At 41.0% G+C, this 18,278-nt stretch overlaps 3 protein-coding genes across 12 annotated transcripts in view; 1 reads left to right on the top strand and 2 right to left on the bottom strand.

The window, feature by feature from the left end:
- Positions 1 to 1,786: 1,786 nt before the first annotated feature.
- Positions 1,787 to 5,528, bottom strand: si:cabz01093077.1 (C-C chemokine receptor type 2). Of its 4 annotated transcripts, none has more exons than XM_039804910.1 (4): positions 4,496 to 5,528; positions 3,312 to 3,463; positions 2,940 to 3,112; positions 1,787 to 2,751 (listed from the first exon to the last, which is right to left on the bottom strand). In XM_039804910.1, exons 2-4 carry the CDS (start codon positions 3,457 to 3,459, stop codon positions 2,047 to 2,049), a joined length of 1,026 nt encoding a protein of 341 aa, XP_039660844.1. In that variant the 5' UTR covers positions 3,460 to 3,463; positions 4,496 to 5,528; the 3' UTR covers positions 1,787 to 2,046. The 4 variants fall into 4 exon arrangements, with proteins under 4 accessions (XP_039660844.1, XP_039660843.1, XP_039660845.1 ...); XM_039804909.1 differs by having other exon boundaries at positions 5,305 to 5,528; XM_039804911.1 differs by having other exon boundaries at positions 3,312 to 3,460; positions 5,305 to 5,528.
- A 1,790-nt stretch (positions 5,529 to 7,318) lies between these two features.
- Positions 7,319 to 11,736, bottom strand: LOC120561614 (C-C chemokine receptor type 1-like). 3 transcript variants are annotated; one of them, XM_039804763.1, is made up of 3 exons: positions 11,718 to 11,736; positions 9,399 to 9,566; positions 7,319 to 9,280 (listed from the first exon to the last, which is right to left on the bottom strand). In XM_039804763.1, the coding sequence occupies exons 2-3, from the start codon at positions 9,460 to 9,462 to the stop codon at positions 8,376 to 8,378; spliced, it is 969 nt and encodes a 322-aa protein (XP_039660697.1). In that variant the 5' UTR covers positions 9,463 to 9,566; positions 11,718 to 11,736; the 3' UTR covers positions 7,319 to 8,375. The 3 variants fall into 3 exon arrangements, with proteins under 3 accessions (XP_039660697.1, XP_039660696.1, XP_039660698.1); XM_039804762.1 differs by lacking the exon at positions 11,718 to 11,736 and adding an exon at positions 10,812 to 10,958; XM_039804764.1 differs by lacking the exons at positions 9,399 to 9,566; positions 11,718 to 11,736 and adding an exon at positions 10,812 to 10,958.
- A 1,983-nt stretch (positions 11,737 to 13,719) lies between these two features.
- cobl (cordon-bleu WH2 repeat protein) overlaps positions 13,720 to 18,278 on the top strand; it is a 67,426-nt gene continuing 62,867 nt past the window's right edge. For 4 of the 5 annotated variants that reach the window (XM_039805843.1, XM_039805844.1, XM_039805846.1 and 1 more), the window contains exons 1-2: positions 13,720 to 13,825; positions 14,076 to 14,226. In XM_039805843.1, the coding sequence (XP_039661777.1) occupies positions 14,198 to 14,226 (29 nt within the window). In that variant the 5' untranslated portion in view covers positions 13,720 to 13,825; positions 14,076 to 14,197. The remainder of the gene's footprint in view (positions 13,826 to 14,075; positions 14,227 to 18,278) is intronic. The other variant, XM_039805841.1, reaches the window with a different exon arrangement.

The raw sequence follows: 18,278 nt of genomic DNA, 5'->3' as shown, positions 1-18,278 counted from the left end.
GGTCCCATGACATTGTGCTCTTTGGATGCTTTTATTAGTGGTCCCCTAATACTGTATCTGAATAGCCTGGGTAAACCCTGACGAACTTCCGGCAAATTTGAGATTTGCTCTGCAAGTCAGTCTGGCGAAGAGCCCATTCAAACCCATTTCCAATGTCCGCTGAGGAGGGCTTTACGCGAGGAGGATAGCGCAGCGACGGAGAGCAGCTTTTTGTTTACATTCAACATGACGGCTACCGAAGCCGTGCTTCACGTGCTCGGGGACCCGCAGGTCAGTCTGACATATGCCGATTCCATGCAGGTCAATACTACAATTAACTGACAACATAAGTTATACGAGTTACAGTTCTCTTCTCAAGGACGCACGCACACACGGACTCTGTCTCTTTTTCCTTTCTCTGAACTTCTCCGCCGTGTGTCTGTGCGCGTACCCGCTTGCGGTGTGAAGCGTGTGCCCGCTGTATTCTTGCACAGGGAACCTCGTGAATGAACCTGCAACATGTCAGCTGTTTGGAAATTCTTCAGCGTGTGTGCAGAAGATAACAAGTTTGCAATATGCAACACCTGCAAGGAGAAAGTAGGGCGTGGAGGGACTACACCAAAAACCAGAATCAAATTTTTTTTAGTTGGATATTGGATGTGAAAAGCGTCACCCAGACCGTTGGTCTGATTGGTTGAAGGACTATCCAATTGCGCCCAGAGGCATTTGAGTGGCATCAGTTGGTGACGCCCCTTTGGAAATGAACTGTCAATGAAGCTTTCCCAGACCCACTCTCAGTTACAACTAAGAAGGGTCTGGTGTCAGCCAGGCTAGTATCTGAAGTCTCTTTCCCGAAATTCAGCCTTGGTGTAGAATTACAGCCACTAGAGCCAGTCCCACAATGAGCTTTCCTTAGTATGTGCCATTTCTGTGTCTGTAGCTATTGAGGAGGAGAGGGGGGGAAGGTGAAGGGTGGGGGTGTGGCCTTGACCAACTGCTACTTTGTTCGTTTGAAAGCCATGATGTCTCTCTCTCATGGGTGGGCCAAATTCTCTGGGCGGGCAAAGCAGAGAAAGGGGAGGTAACCTTGCTCCTTATGACCTCATAAGGAGCAGATTCCAGATGGGCCCATCTGAGCTTTCATTTTCTCAAAGGCAGAGCAGGATACCCAGGGCTCGGTTTACACCTATCACCATTTCTAGCCACTGGGGGACCATAGGCAGGCTGGGGGAAGGCATATTAATGTTAAAGAACCTCAAAGTGAAATCTTCATGCCATGGGACCTTGAAACTGTCTTTCAAACAAACGCCCCCCCAAAGGCACCTCAACGCCCCCCTTCCTAAAATATTGCTTCTCCCCCCCCCCCGTCATCTTCAGAACAACGCCTGGTTGTCTGAACCGCCCCCGTTGAGAAACACTGATCTAGTTATATCAAAACAGCACAGCATATTGGGAGCAAATTACTTTCTCTTTATAGGAAAAAGTTCTGACTAATATCTAAAGTGCAAATTGAGATGTGACATCACATTTTACAGATCTTAAAATGTTTATGTATTATTTTGATACCATACACTGGCTCCTTAGTCAAATATGTTTTTGTTATGACACAGGGACTCTGCTCTGCACACTTCTTCTCAAATATTTACAAGCTGCCAAGAATGACTGCGTCAAAAAGATTCATAGTGATGCAATGCTGTGTCAAGATGTCACAATTGTAAGATTACACACGCATGCCAGAATGGTTTAAACTTACAGATCAATGGCCTGAAACGGTTTTTCTCACTTTCTATAAAAAAGAAAAAGGAAATCAAGTTTACTTTCTTTATTTTACAAAAACAATATATTTTCACACGTTTTGAATATACTTTGAATTACATGATTTTAAGTAATGTGTTCATAAGATTCTATAGACTAAACATTCCTTTGTTCAAACCAATCCATAGTACCATTTTACAGCTTTTAGCACACACACACACACACACACACACACACACACACACACACACACACACACACACACACACACACACACTTTGCCATCTTTGTAGCAAGTTGTGTTTATCATTCTTAATAATCTGATTTTACGGGTGTGTTGGAAGTGTCTGTGGTGTCTCTGTGGCTGAAAGTCCCTCTGCTCTGGCAGAAGTACCTAGTCAGCACATAGCCCAGTTTCTTCCTAAACTTTTCCCCTGCGAGTGCATAGATGAGTGGATTTACACAGCAGTGAGTCAGTGCAATGATCTCAGCAAAGCCTATGGCAGAGTCGATATATTTTGAAGCCTTGCAGTTGTTTAGGGTGTCCACGAACGGCTGCAGTGTCTGAAGGAAAACTGTGACGTTGTAGGGGACCCAGCACACCACAAACACACACACTATGATGAATATCAGCTTTACAGCTCTGTTCTTTTTGGAGTTCCTGGACCTGGACAGCACAAAAAGGATTTTCACATAGCAGAAAATCATGATAGGGAGACCCACGAAAAGGCCCACGGTGTTCTCGTTCAAGTTTCGCAGCATCTTCCAAAACTGCTGCCAGTCCTCTGGATACAGTGGCTGGCACTCGTAGCTGTTGCTATCTGCATCTACTAGCTCCAAGGAGGCAAAGATCACCCCAGGGATTGCCATGACGACCGATATAGCCCAGATAGTGATGCTGGCTATGATTCCATAGCAAAGTGTCCGGGCACGCATGGCTGCAACAGCGTGGACGATGGCCAGGTAGCGGTCCACACTCATTAGGGTCACAAACAGCGTACCACTGTAGAAACCCAACTGTTCAGAGGAGCAGATGGGGAAACAAAGTCAGAATCAGGCTTTTTCTGGCCACAATGAGGTTTGGCTGACATTACACAGCGTTTTACACACACACACACAGACACACACACACACACACACACACACACACACTCATTATTATATTTACAATACACAAATTATGAAGAAAAGATAAAAAGCCCCACCTGATAGACTCCTGTCATCAGTTTGCATGATGCAAGGTTCTGGGAATTGTAGGCCCAGAGGGGCAGTGATACAGCCAGTATGAGGTCCGACAGGGCCAGGTTGAGGAGGCATATGTCCGCCATAGTCTTCAGCTTTATATACCGGAGGAGAACCCAGAGAACGGTGGCGTTGCCTGTGAAATCAATTCAAATAATTAGTTGTTACTTATTATTTCTGGTGACAAATTGTAGAACAGAACTGTTGCACATATCTTACTTTTGCTTGCTTCAGTTTCAACTAAATGCCTTGAATGCAAATGTGCATTAAAATGTATAAATAGAGCAATAAAAATGTCATTTTTTTCTTAAAGATTCAGGCCTTTTTGAACATACCTAGCAGACTTAGACAAAACAGTATGTAGTAAAGAACGGACAAGAACGTGGATCCATTGGGCAATCCTGGAACGAGATCCTGATCGCAGGTGTCATGATAATCATACATGTCCAAGTACATTAATGTCTCGTTCTCGGATATGTTCATACTGCTGTGTAAGGAGGAACAGAACATGCAGAGATTACTTAACTTAATAACAAAATATGTAGAATCATCCAATATAGACAAAAACCTTTGTGGTCCTTCATGTAAAGAGAGAATAGATGTAAAAAATCAGCGTGACTAGATGGCATCATACTATCAACAAAATAATTCAATGATTACTCAATTAACATAAACATAAAATCGCAGTCAAGCTGCGAAAAAATAAATTATATAAATGACAAGTTACAATAAGAATGATAATATTAAACTTCAAAGTTTTGCGCGTGTGTGTGTGTGTGTGTGTGTATGTTATTCCAGTTTATCGACCAACCTAAATGAAAAAATACTCATGTTGGTATTAAACCAAGGCAATCTCAAGTCTACACTAGCTCAAGTCTGGTGGGCATCAGTCCCCCCAAAATGACTAAAGTGGCACAAGGGGCTCTTTTGTTTTAAACTTTATGTAAGGCATTGAGTTGATCTGTCCTTCCAAAGTAACAAGCCCAAGCTGTTGTTCAAACCTAACACAACTCTGATTTGTTCAGGGATATGTGGAATTTGCTGCAACAACTGCATTTCCCCGCTGGGGCTCAATAAAGGTGTATCTTTTCTTATCTTATCTTAATTGTAACTTAGTTTTTCTCCCAGACCTTCAATCTATCAACAAATTAAATGCGAAAACAACACAAAACAAGAGAATCACCCAACAGTCTCAAACTTCCTTTATCAGTTAATTCAGCTTTTCTTGCCAACAAAACCCTAATCCTGTTGTTCACTTTCCTTAGGGCCTTTGCTCTCTCCGCTCAGACTAATGTCTACCAAACATCATAGATAACCAACAGAGGGTTTGGCAGAAAAGAGAGACTGAACAATTTCCACCAAGAGCAAGCATTTGGGTGTGACGGCTTGAGAAACAACTTCCTTATGGGCATTTAGAGCAGGTATTCATAAAAATAAAATGAATTAAGCTTTTGCAATAGGAAGAGACACCTTGTTGTTTCAAATATCTTTCAAATATAAAAAATAAATGTACAATTACCTACGTTTTCTACAAGATCTTTTGACTCCTGATTCTATTTTCTTCCATTCATGTGCTCCTCCACTCACAAATCTTCAAGAAATAGAAATGGCAGATGTTTTTCCTCTTTATTCTGATAGATACAATGTCCTCCCATCATGATGACTGAATTCTATATGTTTCACACTGAACATTTTGTACAGATAAAAGCTTCAAAGTATTAAAAGAAAAAAAAATTCACGTGTGATGTTAGGGAATTTAGAGATGTTACTGGACTTTCCTGCCCTTTAAGTCCAACCTTTCACATTATCATCATTTAGTGAGTCATGCCTGAAAGGCTTCTGAAAACAAAGTTCAACTTCAAAGTTGAAACCTAAGAAACAATTTTCCAAATCTGAAAGATAGCCATAGCAATAACAAGAATGTTGGTGTTTACTAGAGCATGTGTTAACTTCCCATTATTGACTTTCTCCCTCTGAATGCAATAATGTCAGAAGTACTGTACATTATAAACAACCTATCACCAGTCTAGATGTAGCATTAATACGCATCTGTCTATGAATATCACAAACTTCCTCCTACTCCGACCATAATCAAATTCATGTCATCTCTTTTAAACCACATCTCAAGCCTATTTCTCTCACTATCAACATATGCAGCACCACGTGCTTTGACACCCATGCCGACCCTCACTTCCTGTGGCTGACGTTTACACACACACGTGCATACACAATCCTCAACTACCCACTGTGTTTATAAGTGTAGGAGGTGAGAGAGGTGAAGAAGGTCTAGTAAATAGCAGCTAAACATTTAAAAAATGTTGTGCTTACCGTAATGTCTCCCCAAATCACTGCTCTTGAATTTGTGTGCTCTTTTGCTGTGCATCAAGCTTACAAAGCATCCTGTCAACGTGCATTGCTCGCTTTTTGTGTCAAATCCTGCTGCAGAGCTCGTTTCTGGTAAGGAGAACTCTTGGTTTTGTTGTTTCCTCCGCATCGTGTTAAAACTGCACAGAGGTGTCATTGTGGTTTTCCGAGAAATGTATGTTAATATGTGGCAAGAAAAGAGTAGGGGAAAATTCTAATGAGGAGCTTTTCTCTGCTTCTTTGTTCTTCTCAAACAAACTTTTTGGGAGTTTTTTTAAATTTAAATTTCAAAATAGTGTACTTTTAATTTAAAATAGAATCTTTAAATTAACTAAATACACATAAATGGATCAACTGTTTTTTTTTCGATTGTTAAACGACAGGAGGCACAGCTGGAGCCAACTCTAACCACAGTCTGCACAGCAGCAGTTCATGTGGACCGAACTCTGGTCATAGTTTACAAAAGTCTACACACTTATGTCATGGCTTTAACCACAACCTGCACAACACTGTGGATTTACAGTAACACACTGCTGTCAAAACTGTTAACCACACATGCCCTCTCTTGACATGCACCTGGGGGAAAAACCTTCTGAAATGCCTGATCCATCCCTGGCAGTCCTTTTGGACTTGTGTCCCCACATCCAGCACTCATAGCTATCAGTAGCGACATTTGGTCATGTGGGTGGTGATCAAACACTTTCCTCCTCCAAGCAGAGAAAACCTGATCTATTGGTTTGAGGAGGGGGGAATATGGAGGCAGTTACCACACAATATAACTGTGATGTGCTGCAAACCACTCTGTGACACCTGCAGAGTGGTGAAAAGCCACATTATCACCAAAACCTAGGGGGTTCTTACTGGTTTCCCCTGTTCTGCCGGCACTAGCTCAGCGTAAAGCTGTTGTATGGACCAATAAGGGGTGCGATGAGAAGCAAACCATCATTGGCCCTTGCAGCACACATTGTGATATCCACCCCCCAACAACAACACACACACTCCCCAGGTGCATGGCAAGAGAGGACATCCAATGTGATGTTGATAAAAACTTGATGGCGTGATGCTGGAGAGAGGCAGCATTAGTCCCCCAATCCTTGTTACTATTATGTACCTTGAGTTTGTAACTTTTTTATCAGTGTTAAAATATATATCTATTGACGCAAACTTCTGATTTTCATTCCTTCTTGTTTACCTAAAAAAACTTGTGTTATAAAATAAAGAAAATCTTGTGAAAGAATTTTACTCTTAAAATATTGATTTGCTTAAATCACTCAAATTATTTAAATAGTAAAAATTAAAGGTTTCTAATTTCTGTATTCTCGGTGTGTTCTGAGTGACAGTGTGTGTTGTCCCGATGAGGATTGTTCTGAGTGTGTCGCTGCACTGAGTCACTGAGTTTTGAGATGTGTGAGTGGTGTTGTTTGGAATGAGTTTAGCAGGTGATGTGAACTGTTTAGCTCAGGGGTTCTGGTAGTGCAGACTGTAGTTAGAGTTTTGCACATGCAGCTTCAGTTGTGACCACTGTCATTTACAATTAATAAAAGCTGTAACTATACTGTATACTTCTATATGTTTATGTCTAACGAAATCTGTTGAGTGCTTTTTTTTTTCTCAACTACTGGCCCTCACAATAGAACAAGCTGCCTTTGGCATGGTACTAATAGACCACTAAGAAGACATTTCCTAAGAAATGATTTAATTTGTGACTATCTTAAATTACCTTTTCCTTTTAACATATCTCTTTTAATGTATCTTCTCAGCTAAATGTTAGAAGTATGCATATTTCTTTCATTTGATTTAAAGAAGCAGCTTGTCTTTGTCATATATGTGCAGATACTGTAAGAAAAAGTTACTACTGTTCACCACGTGAAAATGTACAGTATGAGGCAAGTACTCTCCAACATGATAGCTGAAATGTGCAGTAAGAACCCAAGTATGGTGCATGACTTTGATCTCAAATGAGCACGATATAACATTATCATTGTTTGGTACTCTTCTTGGATATGAGAAGAGATGTAAAACTTTAATAACCTTCACTGGCAAACTAAATCACTACAGCCAATCATAACATGAACAAAAAAGCTTAAAGGGCATTAAGTGTAAAGCTGACATGTGAATACATGTACTGTATTTTCTGCAAATAACATCTGAAATGGCAGTAAAATAACCAAGACAAAATAACGTATTACTGTAAACACTAGATGCAAATTTTCCAAAATACTGCATTGAGAAAATATCAAAAATTACAGTAGTGAATAACGAGCCAAACTTTGTTCCACATCAACAGATTTAAATCCATGATAAATGATGACGTTTGAATGTGCGAAAGGTGCTACATAACCCTGTGTTAGTTTCACTTTGTGGCTTTGATTCATCATCAAACATTTGAATGAAACACTTTTTCCACAAGGAATGTGAAGAAACAAAACAATTCCATGTTGTAACCGACTACATTGTTTCTCTAGAAATGGTATACCATATATCATATCAAAAGCTATTGCTTTCCCATACCGTATGAATGTTTTTCTTTATCTCGCAGGCTCATCAACTAATGTGTGAACGTTTTAAACACATCTGGAACAGATAAACAAACTTTGTGGTTACAAGCTGTCACAAACAAGAGGCTCATGGTTTCAGTCAATGTTCAGCAGGAAAAGGAGGGACACTGCATAGCTTTTGTAAAATACCTGAGATCATATAGAAGATAATGATGCTCATCAGATCACACCTAATGTGCCTACACATCTGGCATCTTATGGTCCAAACCAAATATTCCAGTGCAAATTCAAAATGCAAGTAAAACCAAAAAGGTCTAAAGATAATATGTACAGGGGCAGGCACTTTAAGACAATGCTGATGAATAACGCTGTCACAGGTGGAAACTGGAAGTGAAAAAACAAATCATGCAACATGTATAAGGATAACATGCTCGGCAGTAGTAGCCTTAATAACAAGGCTACCCGGATCAAAGATGTCAACTCTGCAGGTGATGTCCATAAAGCATAATATATACAACATAATCTGCCCTCCACCTCCTACATGATGAGATTGGAGGTGACAACAGAGGACCTGGACACGTTTGAGCTTTTTCTGTATGAGCTATCTGACAGATCTCTGTTGGAGGGAAGGAGAATCCCAGGCACCCATTTCTTCAAAAGCTGCAAGGCTCGTTTCATGAACTTTTGTCCCACAAAGGCGTATATGATGGGGTTCAGGCAGCAGTGAGTGTAAGCAAAGGTCTCAGTCACTGTTACTGACAGCCCTAAATTTGATTCCACTTTGCAATTCTTTGGCAATACACCTTCAGATTTCAGAAATACCAAGAAAAGGGTAATGTTATATGGGGCCCAGAATATGAAAAAGGCAATCACTATGGAGACGATCAGCTTGACGACGCGGTGCTTCTTTGCACTCCTCATGTTCATCAGTATGGGGATGATCCTGGAGTAGCAAACTATCATCACCAGCAAGGGAATCATGAGACCCAATACATTAATTGTCAAGGTGTGATAACTCTTCCAGGCGTCGTTTGGGGCATGGCTACAAGTCTGCCCATGAGACTCATTTTTCACCTTTGTGAAGATAATAACTGGTAGAGAGACACACAAGCTCAGCATCCAGACAGACACGGTCATAACGATGCCTAACCTCACAGTGCGATACCGGGCCATCTTTTGAGTGTGCATGATGACCACGTAGCGGTCCAGCGTCATGACGACCATGAAGAAGATGCTGCTGAAGAACCCAGTGTTATGGGAGCCAGAGGCGAAACGGCACATAAAGTCTCCAAAAGTCCATTGACCGACCACCAAGTAGTGAGAGTAGAAAGGCAGCGTGAGGACAAAGAGGAGGTCGGCGAGAGCCAGGTTGAAGAGGCAGATGTCTGTCAAGTTGGTCTGGTTGCGATGCTTCACCAGGACACACACCACTAGGCCATTGCCTTGAGAGATGGAGGAAATAACATGTTAAATATGTGATATTACTGAGCATCATATGTAAAGTAATGGTCTCCTTTAGCCTACTGACTCTCTCTCACACACACACATACACACACATACCTAGGAAGCCGAGGATGAAAACCAAGCTGTAGAGAGTGGGCAGAAACACCTTGCCAAAATCCATCAAACCAACCTTGCTGCAAGGAGCAAAGGCCGAACTTTCTACATCATAATATGATAAATAATCTGTATAATTTTCTGTAGTTGTGGTTCCATTTTCTCCATCATCTGTGGACATAAAATATTTATTTCAACAATATCCAGCATCTAACCTTATTTTAGATGTAATTCCTGCACATTAGGAAATACTATAGCCTACTGTACATTAAAAGGACCAGGTTGCATGTAAAGACATGTCGTTAGTGGAGGTAAATGGAATTTAGTTTTTTGTGCGCCAAGCACTGAAAAATGTCATTAACAATTTTTAACTAGTCTGCATCATCTCGACAATTTTCATAGGGATCTTCTTTTTTTTTTTTTTTGTGGAAGTAGTTCCAATAAAAGCTATTCACAGTGGGGTCCTTGATAATTCGCTGGGGCCACTGTTTAGTTACTGCTAATTGTCGTTTTTCAATGCTGTGAGCACCACAAAATAAATTCCATTTAACTCTACAATGCTCGTGTAAAGGCAGAAATCTTACACATGGATATCTCAAAACCATATGAGTCGCATGCATTGACCTGCCTGTTGCAAATAAAACCAGAACTAACTGCACAGATAGAAAGTATGATCATTTGTCATTTGGGTGAAAAAACCATCAAAGTCAATTGATAATGGAGGTTAGTATGCCCCCTGCTGGTTTTCACACCTCATGCACTCCCTGGTTAGAAATATTTATCAGGATGCATTAATCTACAAGGGGTGGACAAAATAATATAAACACTCAATAATAATCACACAATAATACACACTTAAATTCATATCACACTTAAATTCATATCACAAAACACTGGTGTCCAGTTGCTCATTTGAGGTTGCATCATCATCATCATAGTTGGGTTCCCCATATACAATTATTTTAGATGTATATTTTTAAGTTTTGAAATGGTAATCAAGTTACTTAAGATTTTATGTACTGTGAACTGTTGTTATTCTGTCTACTTTAGCCGATAAGTGTTTGAAGGCTATTTGTTTGACGAATACAAACAGTATAAAGATCAATTTTTAAAGACAATTTGATAACTTCCCAAAAGTTTATATTCCTTAGTTTTTACAGGCAATTTCAACATAATAAAATAAAAAAATAATCTCAGGACTGTTTACTAAAAATCCAAATGGGAACCTAAAGAAATTATAAAGCTGCATTACAGCGTTCGCATTTAAGTGGGAAAAAAACAACAACATAAAACTGACGGCAATGTATTACAGCATACAGCATTACAAATGATCCTGAACAAATATTTCTTCAACAAGTCAATAATACATTGACTACACATTATGAAAAACATGTACATTTGTTAAATTGCATTCACCTGACATGGTGACGGGTGTCTTAGAGATGCCTTTTCCTATCAGGTAGTCTGTGTCTGCACTTCAGGGCTCTTTAATTCTCTGTCCGGAACTTTATGAATGCAGTGTCCTCAAATGTACAGTGATGAACTAACTGAACTAACTGAACTAACTGAACTAACTGAACTAAAAGTCAGCAGTCCCCTATTAATAAGCAGCACAGAAACAGAAGTGCAGCTGTCGTTTCCTGTAAGTCCCTAAGTGTGAAAAGATCCTTATCAGGGGCACACAGTTCACAGTACGTGCTTTATCTTCAGACAGCCAAAATACCACACTGGCAAATAAAGTACTCAAAATCCTCATGTGGCCCCAAGCATGTCAGACTTTCACATCAAATATTAAATTCTTAAGGGTTCAAATAATTTTTACTACATAAAATAGGGGTGCATAAAAAAGTGAAAAGTTTGAGTAGGCCTTTTGAAGAAATGTAGCCTACGCATCAGTGGGTTTACCAACTGATTATAATCAGAAGTATGGCTCTTTTTACCGCTTTGTAATGTAGTCATCTTTAATTCAATCTGAGCAATAATAATTAAGATTTAGTCATAGTTCAGTATACAATAATAAAAGCATCTGGCCATTAATCAGGGAGTGATTGCATGTTCCAGTCAATTTAAGTGACAGGGCTACCCTTTCTTGATGATATTTGACTGTGTCCTGTTTTGGGCTACATATTGCAATTTGATCTTGTTTTTTTTGTTGAGAGACACTCTTCTTCTATGTCTTCTTCTTTTTGTTATTATTATCATTATAGTAATGCTTTGTCTCCGCTGACTATCCAATATCCAACCCCATGTAGGGCACCCTGGCAGATTGCAGTAAGGTCGTGGAGTGGTCTATGAGTGACCTCTTGTGGTGGAGAATCATACCTTAGTTGTGCAGAGAGGTGTTGTGTTGCATGGGCAAGATAGCACAATGCATGCTGGGAGAAACCTGCCGGGAGAATGATTTGAATTCTCATCACTGAATTACAATGAGATATTATGCATAGGCTTAGAAGCTTTTTCAAATTACCACTCAAACTTATAGTTATAAACATCCCGACGCGCAACAACAACCAACAACAACAACAATAATAATAATAATAATAATAATAATAATAATAATAATAATAATAATAATAATAATAATAATTAACAAGAACAATGTCTCTTAACTTAGACATATTTAACTATTTTTTCAGCTCTGAAGCATATCTCTGTATATTCATGCCGTCGCTTCCCAGCTGGCGCTTGATTGACGTGAGATATGCTGACGAAGGCGGGCTAGAGAGAGCTGCATCAAGTTAGACAAACGCAGCTGCAAAAGACCGGAAATCATGTAGCATTTCTTTCTAAATAAAAGATTGGACGCTCTCAGGAGGTGTGGCCCTTGTCTATCTATAAATTGCAGGAACGTCTGTCAGTGTGTGTGTGTGTGTGTGTGTGTGTGTGTGTGTGTGTGTGTGTGTGTGTGTGTGTGTGTGTGTGTGTGTGTGTGTGTGTGTGTGTGTTATGCGCATATCTCTCGAACCATTAGTCCGATGGTATCGTAAAAGAAGTACACATTGGCTTTTGCCAAGGACCAGAGACAAAGAGCAGCGGAGCTTTGGCAGCTAAAACGTGAAATACACCTCAGACCCACAAAAATGTGCAAAGTTGCACTACTTTGGACTGTCTTTGACTTTGAATAAACAAACGACAATTCCCGAATTTAAGAACATTTCAGAATCCCACACTTGCAAAGCACAACCAACTACAGACAACAAGTGGCAGCGAGACGTATCTGTACGTGTCCGTGTTTGGGGGGAAGGTAACCTGCACATCACACGCAGACGCCACATGCAGAACGTTTTACAACAGCGGGGGGGGACTCTTTTCCTGCTATTGTATTAAATTGGTGTGAGCTGGCAGAACATAACGTAATCTCAGAGATTATTCCTTCAGAGCGCTGTGCAATGCAAGAAAATCTCAGTGTTGAACCAGGCAGACACAGCAGTTTTCATCAGGCTCACCCAGGGTCGGGTTAGTTAAGTCTACTGCTAACTTACATTACCGTCGCCAAAATACCCAGTGTTGCCAATTTAGCGACTTTGTTGCTAGATTTAGCGACTTTTCAGACCCCCTTAGCGTCTTTTTTTCAAAAAAGCAACTAGCGACAAATCTTTTGTCCAGCGGCCACGCAAGGTATTTCTCTCCTGTAACTGCCAAAACAGTCTTCTGTTCTGTGACTGAGGAGCAGAAGAGCAGCCTCTCCCCTCTCTCCTCATGTGCAGCAGCACTGAGAACAGTGCACAGGCAGTTAGAAGGGGAGGGGGACAGGGTGTAGGTAGAAGAGACAGCAGGACGCTACGGGAGAAAGATGCCGCTGAGCTGGCCTGGCCCTGGGCAAGCCAGCCTTCTTTGAGAATTCTTTATCGATCTTTTTCCCTCTCTTTGTAGAATTTCTTTTTTTTACTTTAAAGATAGGCTACCTAAGTCATAATTATAAGGTAAAATAAATTCCTGTATTGAATTTGTGATTATTTGGCTAAGGAGTTCTATTTCTTTCTTTTACTTTGCTGACACAACCACTAAGCTTTATACAAATGATTGCGGTATGACGTCACAAACATGCAAATAAGCGTATGACATCATCTAGTAACTTTTAGCGACTTTTGGAGCTGGTGCTAGCGACTTTCATTGGAAAAGAGTTGGCAACACTGAAAATAGATACAAGAATCAAATCCATACTTCACCGTTAAACGTCAAGCCACTAAACCTGTATGGAAATGTAGGTTATACAGTGGTTTGGGGTCCTTCTGAAGTTCCTCGTTAAATGAGATTTCGTTTACGATCTCTTATTTTGAAACGCCATACCGGATGTTTAATTTATCAATTCAGTTGTCTTGACAATGCTCGAGGGAAAATCAGCCGGGGAGACCACGAAAATTATATCAAGTGGATTTGACAAGTAACTCAGTCCATGATAATAAGGCAAAGCGGCCGTTTTGACTAAAGTAAGTTGGACTTAGCTAAAATACTGAACATGTATCCATTTTTGTGTCGTAGTTAGCATTGACTTTGCGGTATTTGTGCTTCAGGTCACACTGGACTGTCATCACTGCGCACTGTGTCACTTGCTGGACCTGTAATAGAAAATACAAAGTTGTTCTTTTCTAACCAAAATACAAACTGTTTGAATGGTTGAGATGTGTTAGGAAACCCCACGACAGCAAATTAATTTAAATTCAATCTGCTAACTCGCAGGTGATAGTTAGCTCAATGGATATCCACCGAGTTTAAGAGCAACAGCGGGATTTGGAAGTCCAGTTTGAGTGCCGCCGCCGCCACAGCTATATCATCTGAAGTTGGATATTGTAATCACTGCAATGCCTGAGTCCTCAAACCCGCCTTTAGGGTAAGTCCTTCAGAAATAGCTAAGTTGCCTAATCAAATGACTTTAGACGTTTAAATTCTTCATCTGACGGTTTGCGTAATTTAACGAACTTTCTAGATAATTAATCTAATTTCAGCTCGGAACAAAAAATTAACGGGCTTGACCAAATTTAACGGTGCATTAGCTAGCTAGTCCTTGGCATTAATCATTGGCATTTATCGCGTCAGTCCAAAAAACAATATCACTAGTCTGGGGTTCTCAATACTAAGTTTCTCGTGACATACATGCTATTTTACAAAATAATATTTCTAGGAAACGTACACTTGTACGCTTATTTGTGAGTTACTATAACTGTTTTTCTTGATAACAGTAATTTCAGTGCTCAATAAAGCAACTTACGGTGGAATTATTTGAGTTGCAGCCCCATGACCAACACTTAAAAAGCATTTGGAGCTAGTCAGTAACTGACAACACAGAGAGTGTTCTAGCAGCCAGACCAGCCTGCTCTGTTTACTGTACCTACTGTCTCTCTGCCACTCACAGACAAAAAAGTATGAACAGCTTCGGAGCGAAGCCCACAGTGTTGGTTGCTAGTGGAGAGAAACTGGCATGGCTTGTTGCTGGTGGAACAACAACAGCAACTGCAGGTGCTGTTTACGTTGTGCTTTTAATTGTGTAGTTTGGGGTGTGGCTGGAGCTTGTGTCTCTGGTCCTTTCATCACAACATCAGCTGTGATGTTTGGAATACCTAAATATCCTAGTGTTGAGAACAATGTCTATACAGTGTAGTCTACATTCGTTGCAGTTTTATGTCTGAGGTAAACAGCTCCTGGCCTTTCAGATGTCATTTATGATACATAGATGTAAGCTTAAAAAAAAAAACAAATCTTAAATCGCAGCTCCAAAACTGCTTTTGATTAAAAGGGCTTCAAAAATAATTGGCCAGCTCTTCTAGATCTTCGAGGAGGCGGTGAGGAGACAGGGTCTTAAAATCACCCACGACCCATATCACATCTGGAATAGTGAGTATGAGCTGATATGCTGTCAGGCAGGAGGTACAGGTTACCAAACTGCAAGCTGAACAGATATCAATTGTCGTGTGTGCCGCTTTCAGTCAAATTACTGAATAATAAGAGATGAGATGTGTGTGTGCTGAGTTGTAGCATAGGTAACATTTGTGGTACTCACCATTATGGCTGTACGATGTGCAATGATCTGGTAGGGCATTGGTGCAATATTTTTTAATTTGATTAGGCATTGTGCATTTGGGCATTGTGCAATACAATCTGGGTAGAATTAAGTGCAATATGAGGGGGGGGGGGATGTGCTGTGGGTTCTTTCACTTTCTTCTATGAGTGTGAGGGAAGGTAGGGTATTGTATGAGGTTTATCCAGTGTTTATTGAACACATTTGGATGAGATAATGTATGCTTATGTTTTATGCATGTTTACTGTATGTTTATTGTGTGTTTACGTGCGATGCGTCGCCATTTTTGTTCTCTCGACTGCCCAAGACAAATTTCTCCTATAGGAGACAATAAAGGCTTATCTTAAATGAAGTGTGCCTAGTACAGTCAATGCCTGATTTGTGCACGTTTTTTATGAAATAGGAGTAAACATGTGTTAACTTATCTGGTAATTCTTAACAATTTCTCATAGATAGAATTGTAAGAGATAAAAGACGGCACTATAGCCTTCTGTGACCTCAATCTTTAACAATTTGTTATTACTATGGACATAGTTGAACTTATTTTCCAAACAGTTTTAACTGGTTTGTCTGGAACTTTTAACAGCAAGTTTGAGTTTTGATGTTTATGTGTTGTGAGTAGCTCACTGACCACGCATGATCCTGCCTTAGCATAATTATGAGCTACATGGGTGCTACGTACACTATAGGAATAGATGTGTGCTATACTGTAGAACCAAATGTTGCTGACTTCATCAATTCATAAAACAGCCTTGTAATTATGGTTTAAAGATGGGATTTCTGTGTGTCCTGTTGACATTTTAAAGTACGCACACCTTTTTTATTTATCATGAATTAACTCTCCGGCATCCTCCTAACTACTCCATCCAGGTGTATGGTGAGAAGGCTCAACAGCAGTGCAGCGCAGATGTACAGCAAAACATGGGTGTTCTTCAGTGGCAACATGAGTAGGGTGTGATCCTGTTAGAAAGAGTGTTGATGAGTTGAATTAAGGTTCGGTCTATTTCTCCTCTGATCCTTCAAGTAAAGGTCACTTTAACCAGATACTCTTAAAAACAGTGATTACGGACACTCAAGAGCTTTTTGGCCAAATTACAAAGCAGACTTGTCACAGGGAGTCAGCTGGCAATGGACCCAAAATGCCTTTTATATCCGGTCAGCGTGTGACATTTCTGTCCATATAAATTACCATGACAACTCCCTTTGTGTTGGGAGCTCTCTTTCGTCATTACACAGGGAGTAGCTACTTTACTACATAGCCCGGTCCCAAAGAAACACAGCTCATAAAAACTACATGAACACACTCAAGCTCATATACACACACACACACACACACACACACACACACACACACACACACACACACACACACACACACACACACACACACACACACACACACACAGCACGGCCACTAAGCAGACAAATGAGTTAGAAAGGGACAGCTCTTTTGAGGGAAGTGAAATCCGTTTGTACCTGGCCATCGGAATCTGAGCAGCGCGTGCGAGAATGTGTGCCAGGGTTTAGAGAGCGTGTGTGTTCTTCAGGAGTGGTGGAAAGGTAGCCTACCTCGTAGTTCTGAGCTTTATAAACCTGTCGTTAAAGGTCCCATGGCATGGACATTTCACTTTATGAGTTCTTTTAACATTAATATGTGTTCTCCCAGCCTGCCCATGGTTCCCCAGTGGCTAGAAATGGTGATAGGTGTAAACCGAGCCCTGGGTATCCTGCTCTGCCTTTGAGAAAATGAAAGCTCAGATGGGCCCATCTGGAATCTTGCTCCTTATGAGGTCATAAGGGGAAAGGTTACCTCCCCTTTCTCTGCTTTGCCCACTCAAAGAATTTGGACCACCCATGAGAGAGAGAGAGACATCATGGCTTTCAAAGGAGCAAAGTGGCAGTTGGTCAAGGCCACACCCCCTCCTCCCTCTCCTCCTCAATAGCTACAGACACAGAAATGGCACGTACAAAGGAAAGCTCATTGTGGGACTGGCTCTAGTGGCTGTAATTCTGCACCAAGGCTGAATTTCGGGAAAGAGACTTCAGATACAGTATCAGGGGACCACTAAGGTCTATATAGAAGCATCCAAAGAGCACCATGTCATGGGACCTTTTTAAGCATGGAAAACAAAAGGCAACTTCCACCCCTCCCAGGGACTAAATGAGTACTGACTTCTCACAGCGCACTGAGATCAAGATTATCCAAATTCTGGCCCAAGATCCGGCAGCTTGCTTCCACACCTGAGGCAAAATGAATTTAATTAAAAACACTTTTAAAGGCGCTGACACACCCACCCGATTATCGGCCGTCGGACGGTCTGGCGAGGTCGGTGACTCGAGTCTGTTCGGTGTTTTCCGTGCCGTCATCAGTCGGAGGAGCCGTCGACGTTCATTTTGGCCGATTTGACACGTTGAATCGGCCGGCGGGCAGTCGGACTCAATGACCAATCTGATTGGTGGAGTGCTAGCCCCTTGACTAGCGAACCAGTGCACGAGAAAACCGGAGCTGACAACGCCAGTGTCTTCTTATTACTGGCCATCGTATTTTCTTCCGTTCAGCGAGTAATGGCAACAACGATCCTTCTTGACTACTATCAGCACGACAGCGTGCTCTGTGTTTACGAGGTCTAGAGAGTTGTTCCGTAATATCCGGTTTTCATTTTTTGGGCGACGATACAGATTAGCGCCGCCTGCTGTTATGGAGACGAATTATGTCTTGCGCACGCACAGAACGTACGCTCAAATCGGCTTTGCTTCGTTGTGTTCCGAGTTCCACTTTCTTTGACGTCGAGGAGCCGACTGATCAGTCCCACTGCCTTTTCTGCCGACGGTCGGCCGTCAGGTTGGTGTGTCAGAGCCTTAACACT

This window comes from Perca fluviatilis, chromosome 7, assembly GCF_010015445.1.
Source record: "Perca fluviatilis chromosome 7, GENO_Pfluv_1.0, whole genome shotgun sequence".
NCBI classification, from domain to species: Eukaryota; Metazoa; Chordata; class Actinopteri; order Perciformes; family Percidae; genus Perca; species Perca fluviatilis.
The sequence above is the reverse complement of the archived record's forward strand: the minus strand, read 5'-3'. Positions and strand labels throughout refer to the sequence as shown.

Bases quoted from the DNA above. Each gene is read 5' to 3' on its own strand.
- si:cabz01093077.1 (XM_039804907.1), bottom strand. From the start codon at position 3,486: ATGTTCTGTTCCTCCTTACACAGCAGTATGAACATATCCGAGAACGAG. The intron at 3,113-3,311 runs GTATGTTCAAAA...TTGATTTCACAG, and splicing joins GTTTTGTCTAAGTCTGCTAG to GCAACGCCACCGTTCTCTGG. The intron at 2,752-2,939 runs GTGGGGCTTTTT...TCCTCTGAACAG, and splicing joins TGATGACAGGAGTCTATCAG to TTGGGTTTCTACAGTGGTAC.
- LOC120561614 (XM_039804762.1), bottom strand. The intron at 9,281-9,398 runs GTATGTGTGTGT...CCATCTCTCAAG, and splicing joins TTTCATCCTCGGCTTCCTAG to GCAATGGCCTAGTGGTGTGT.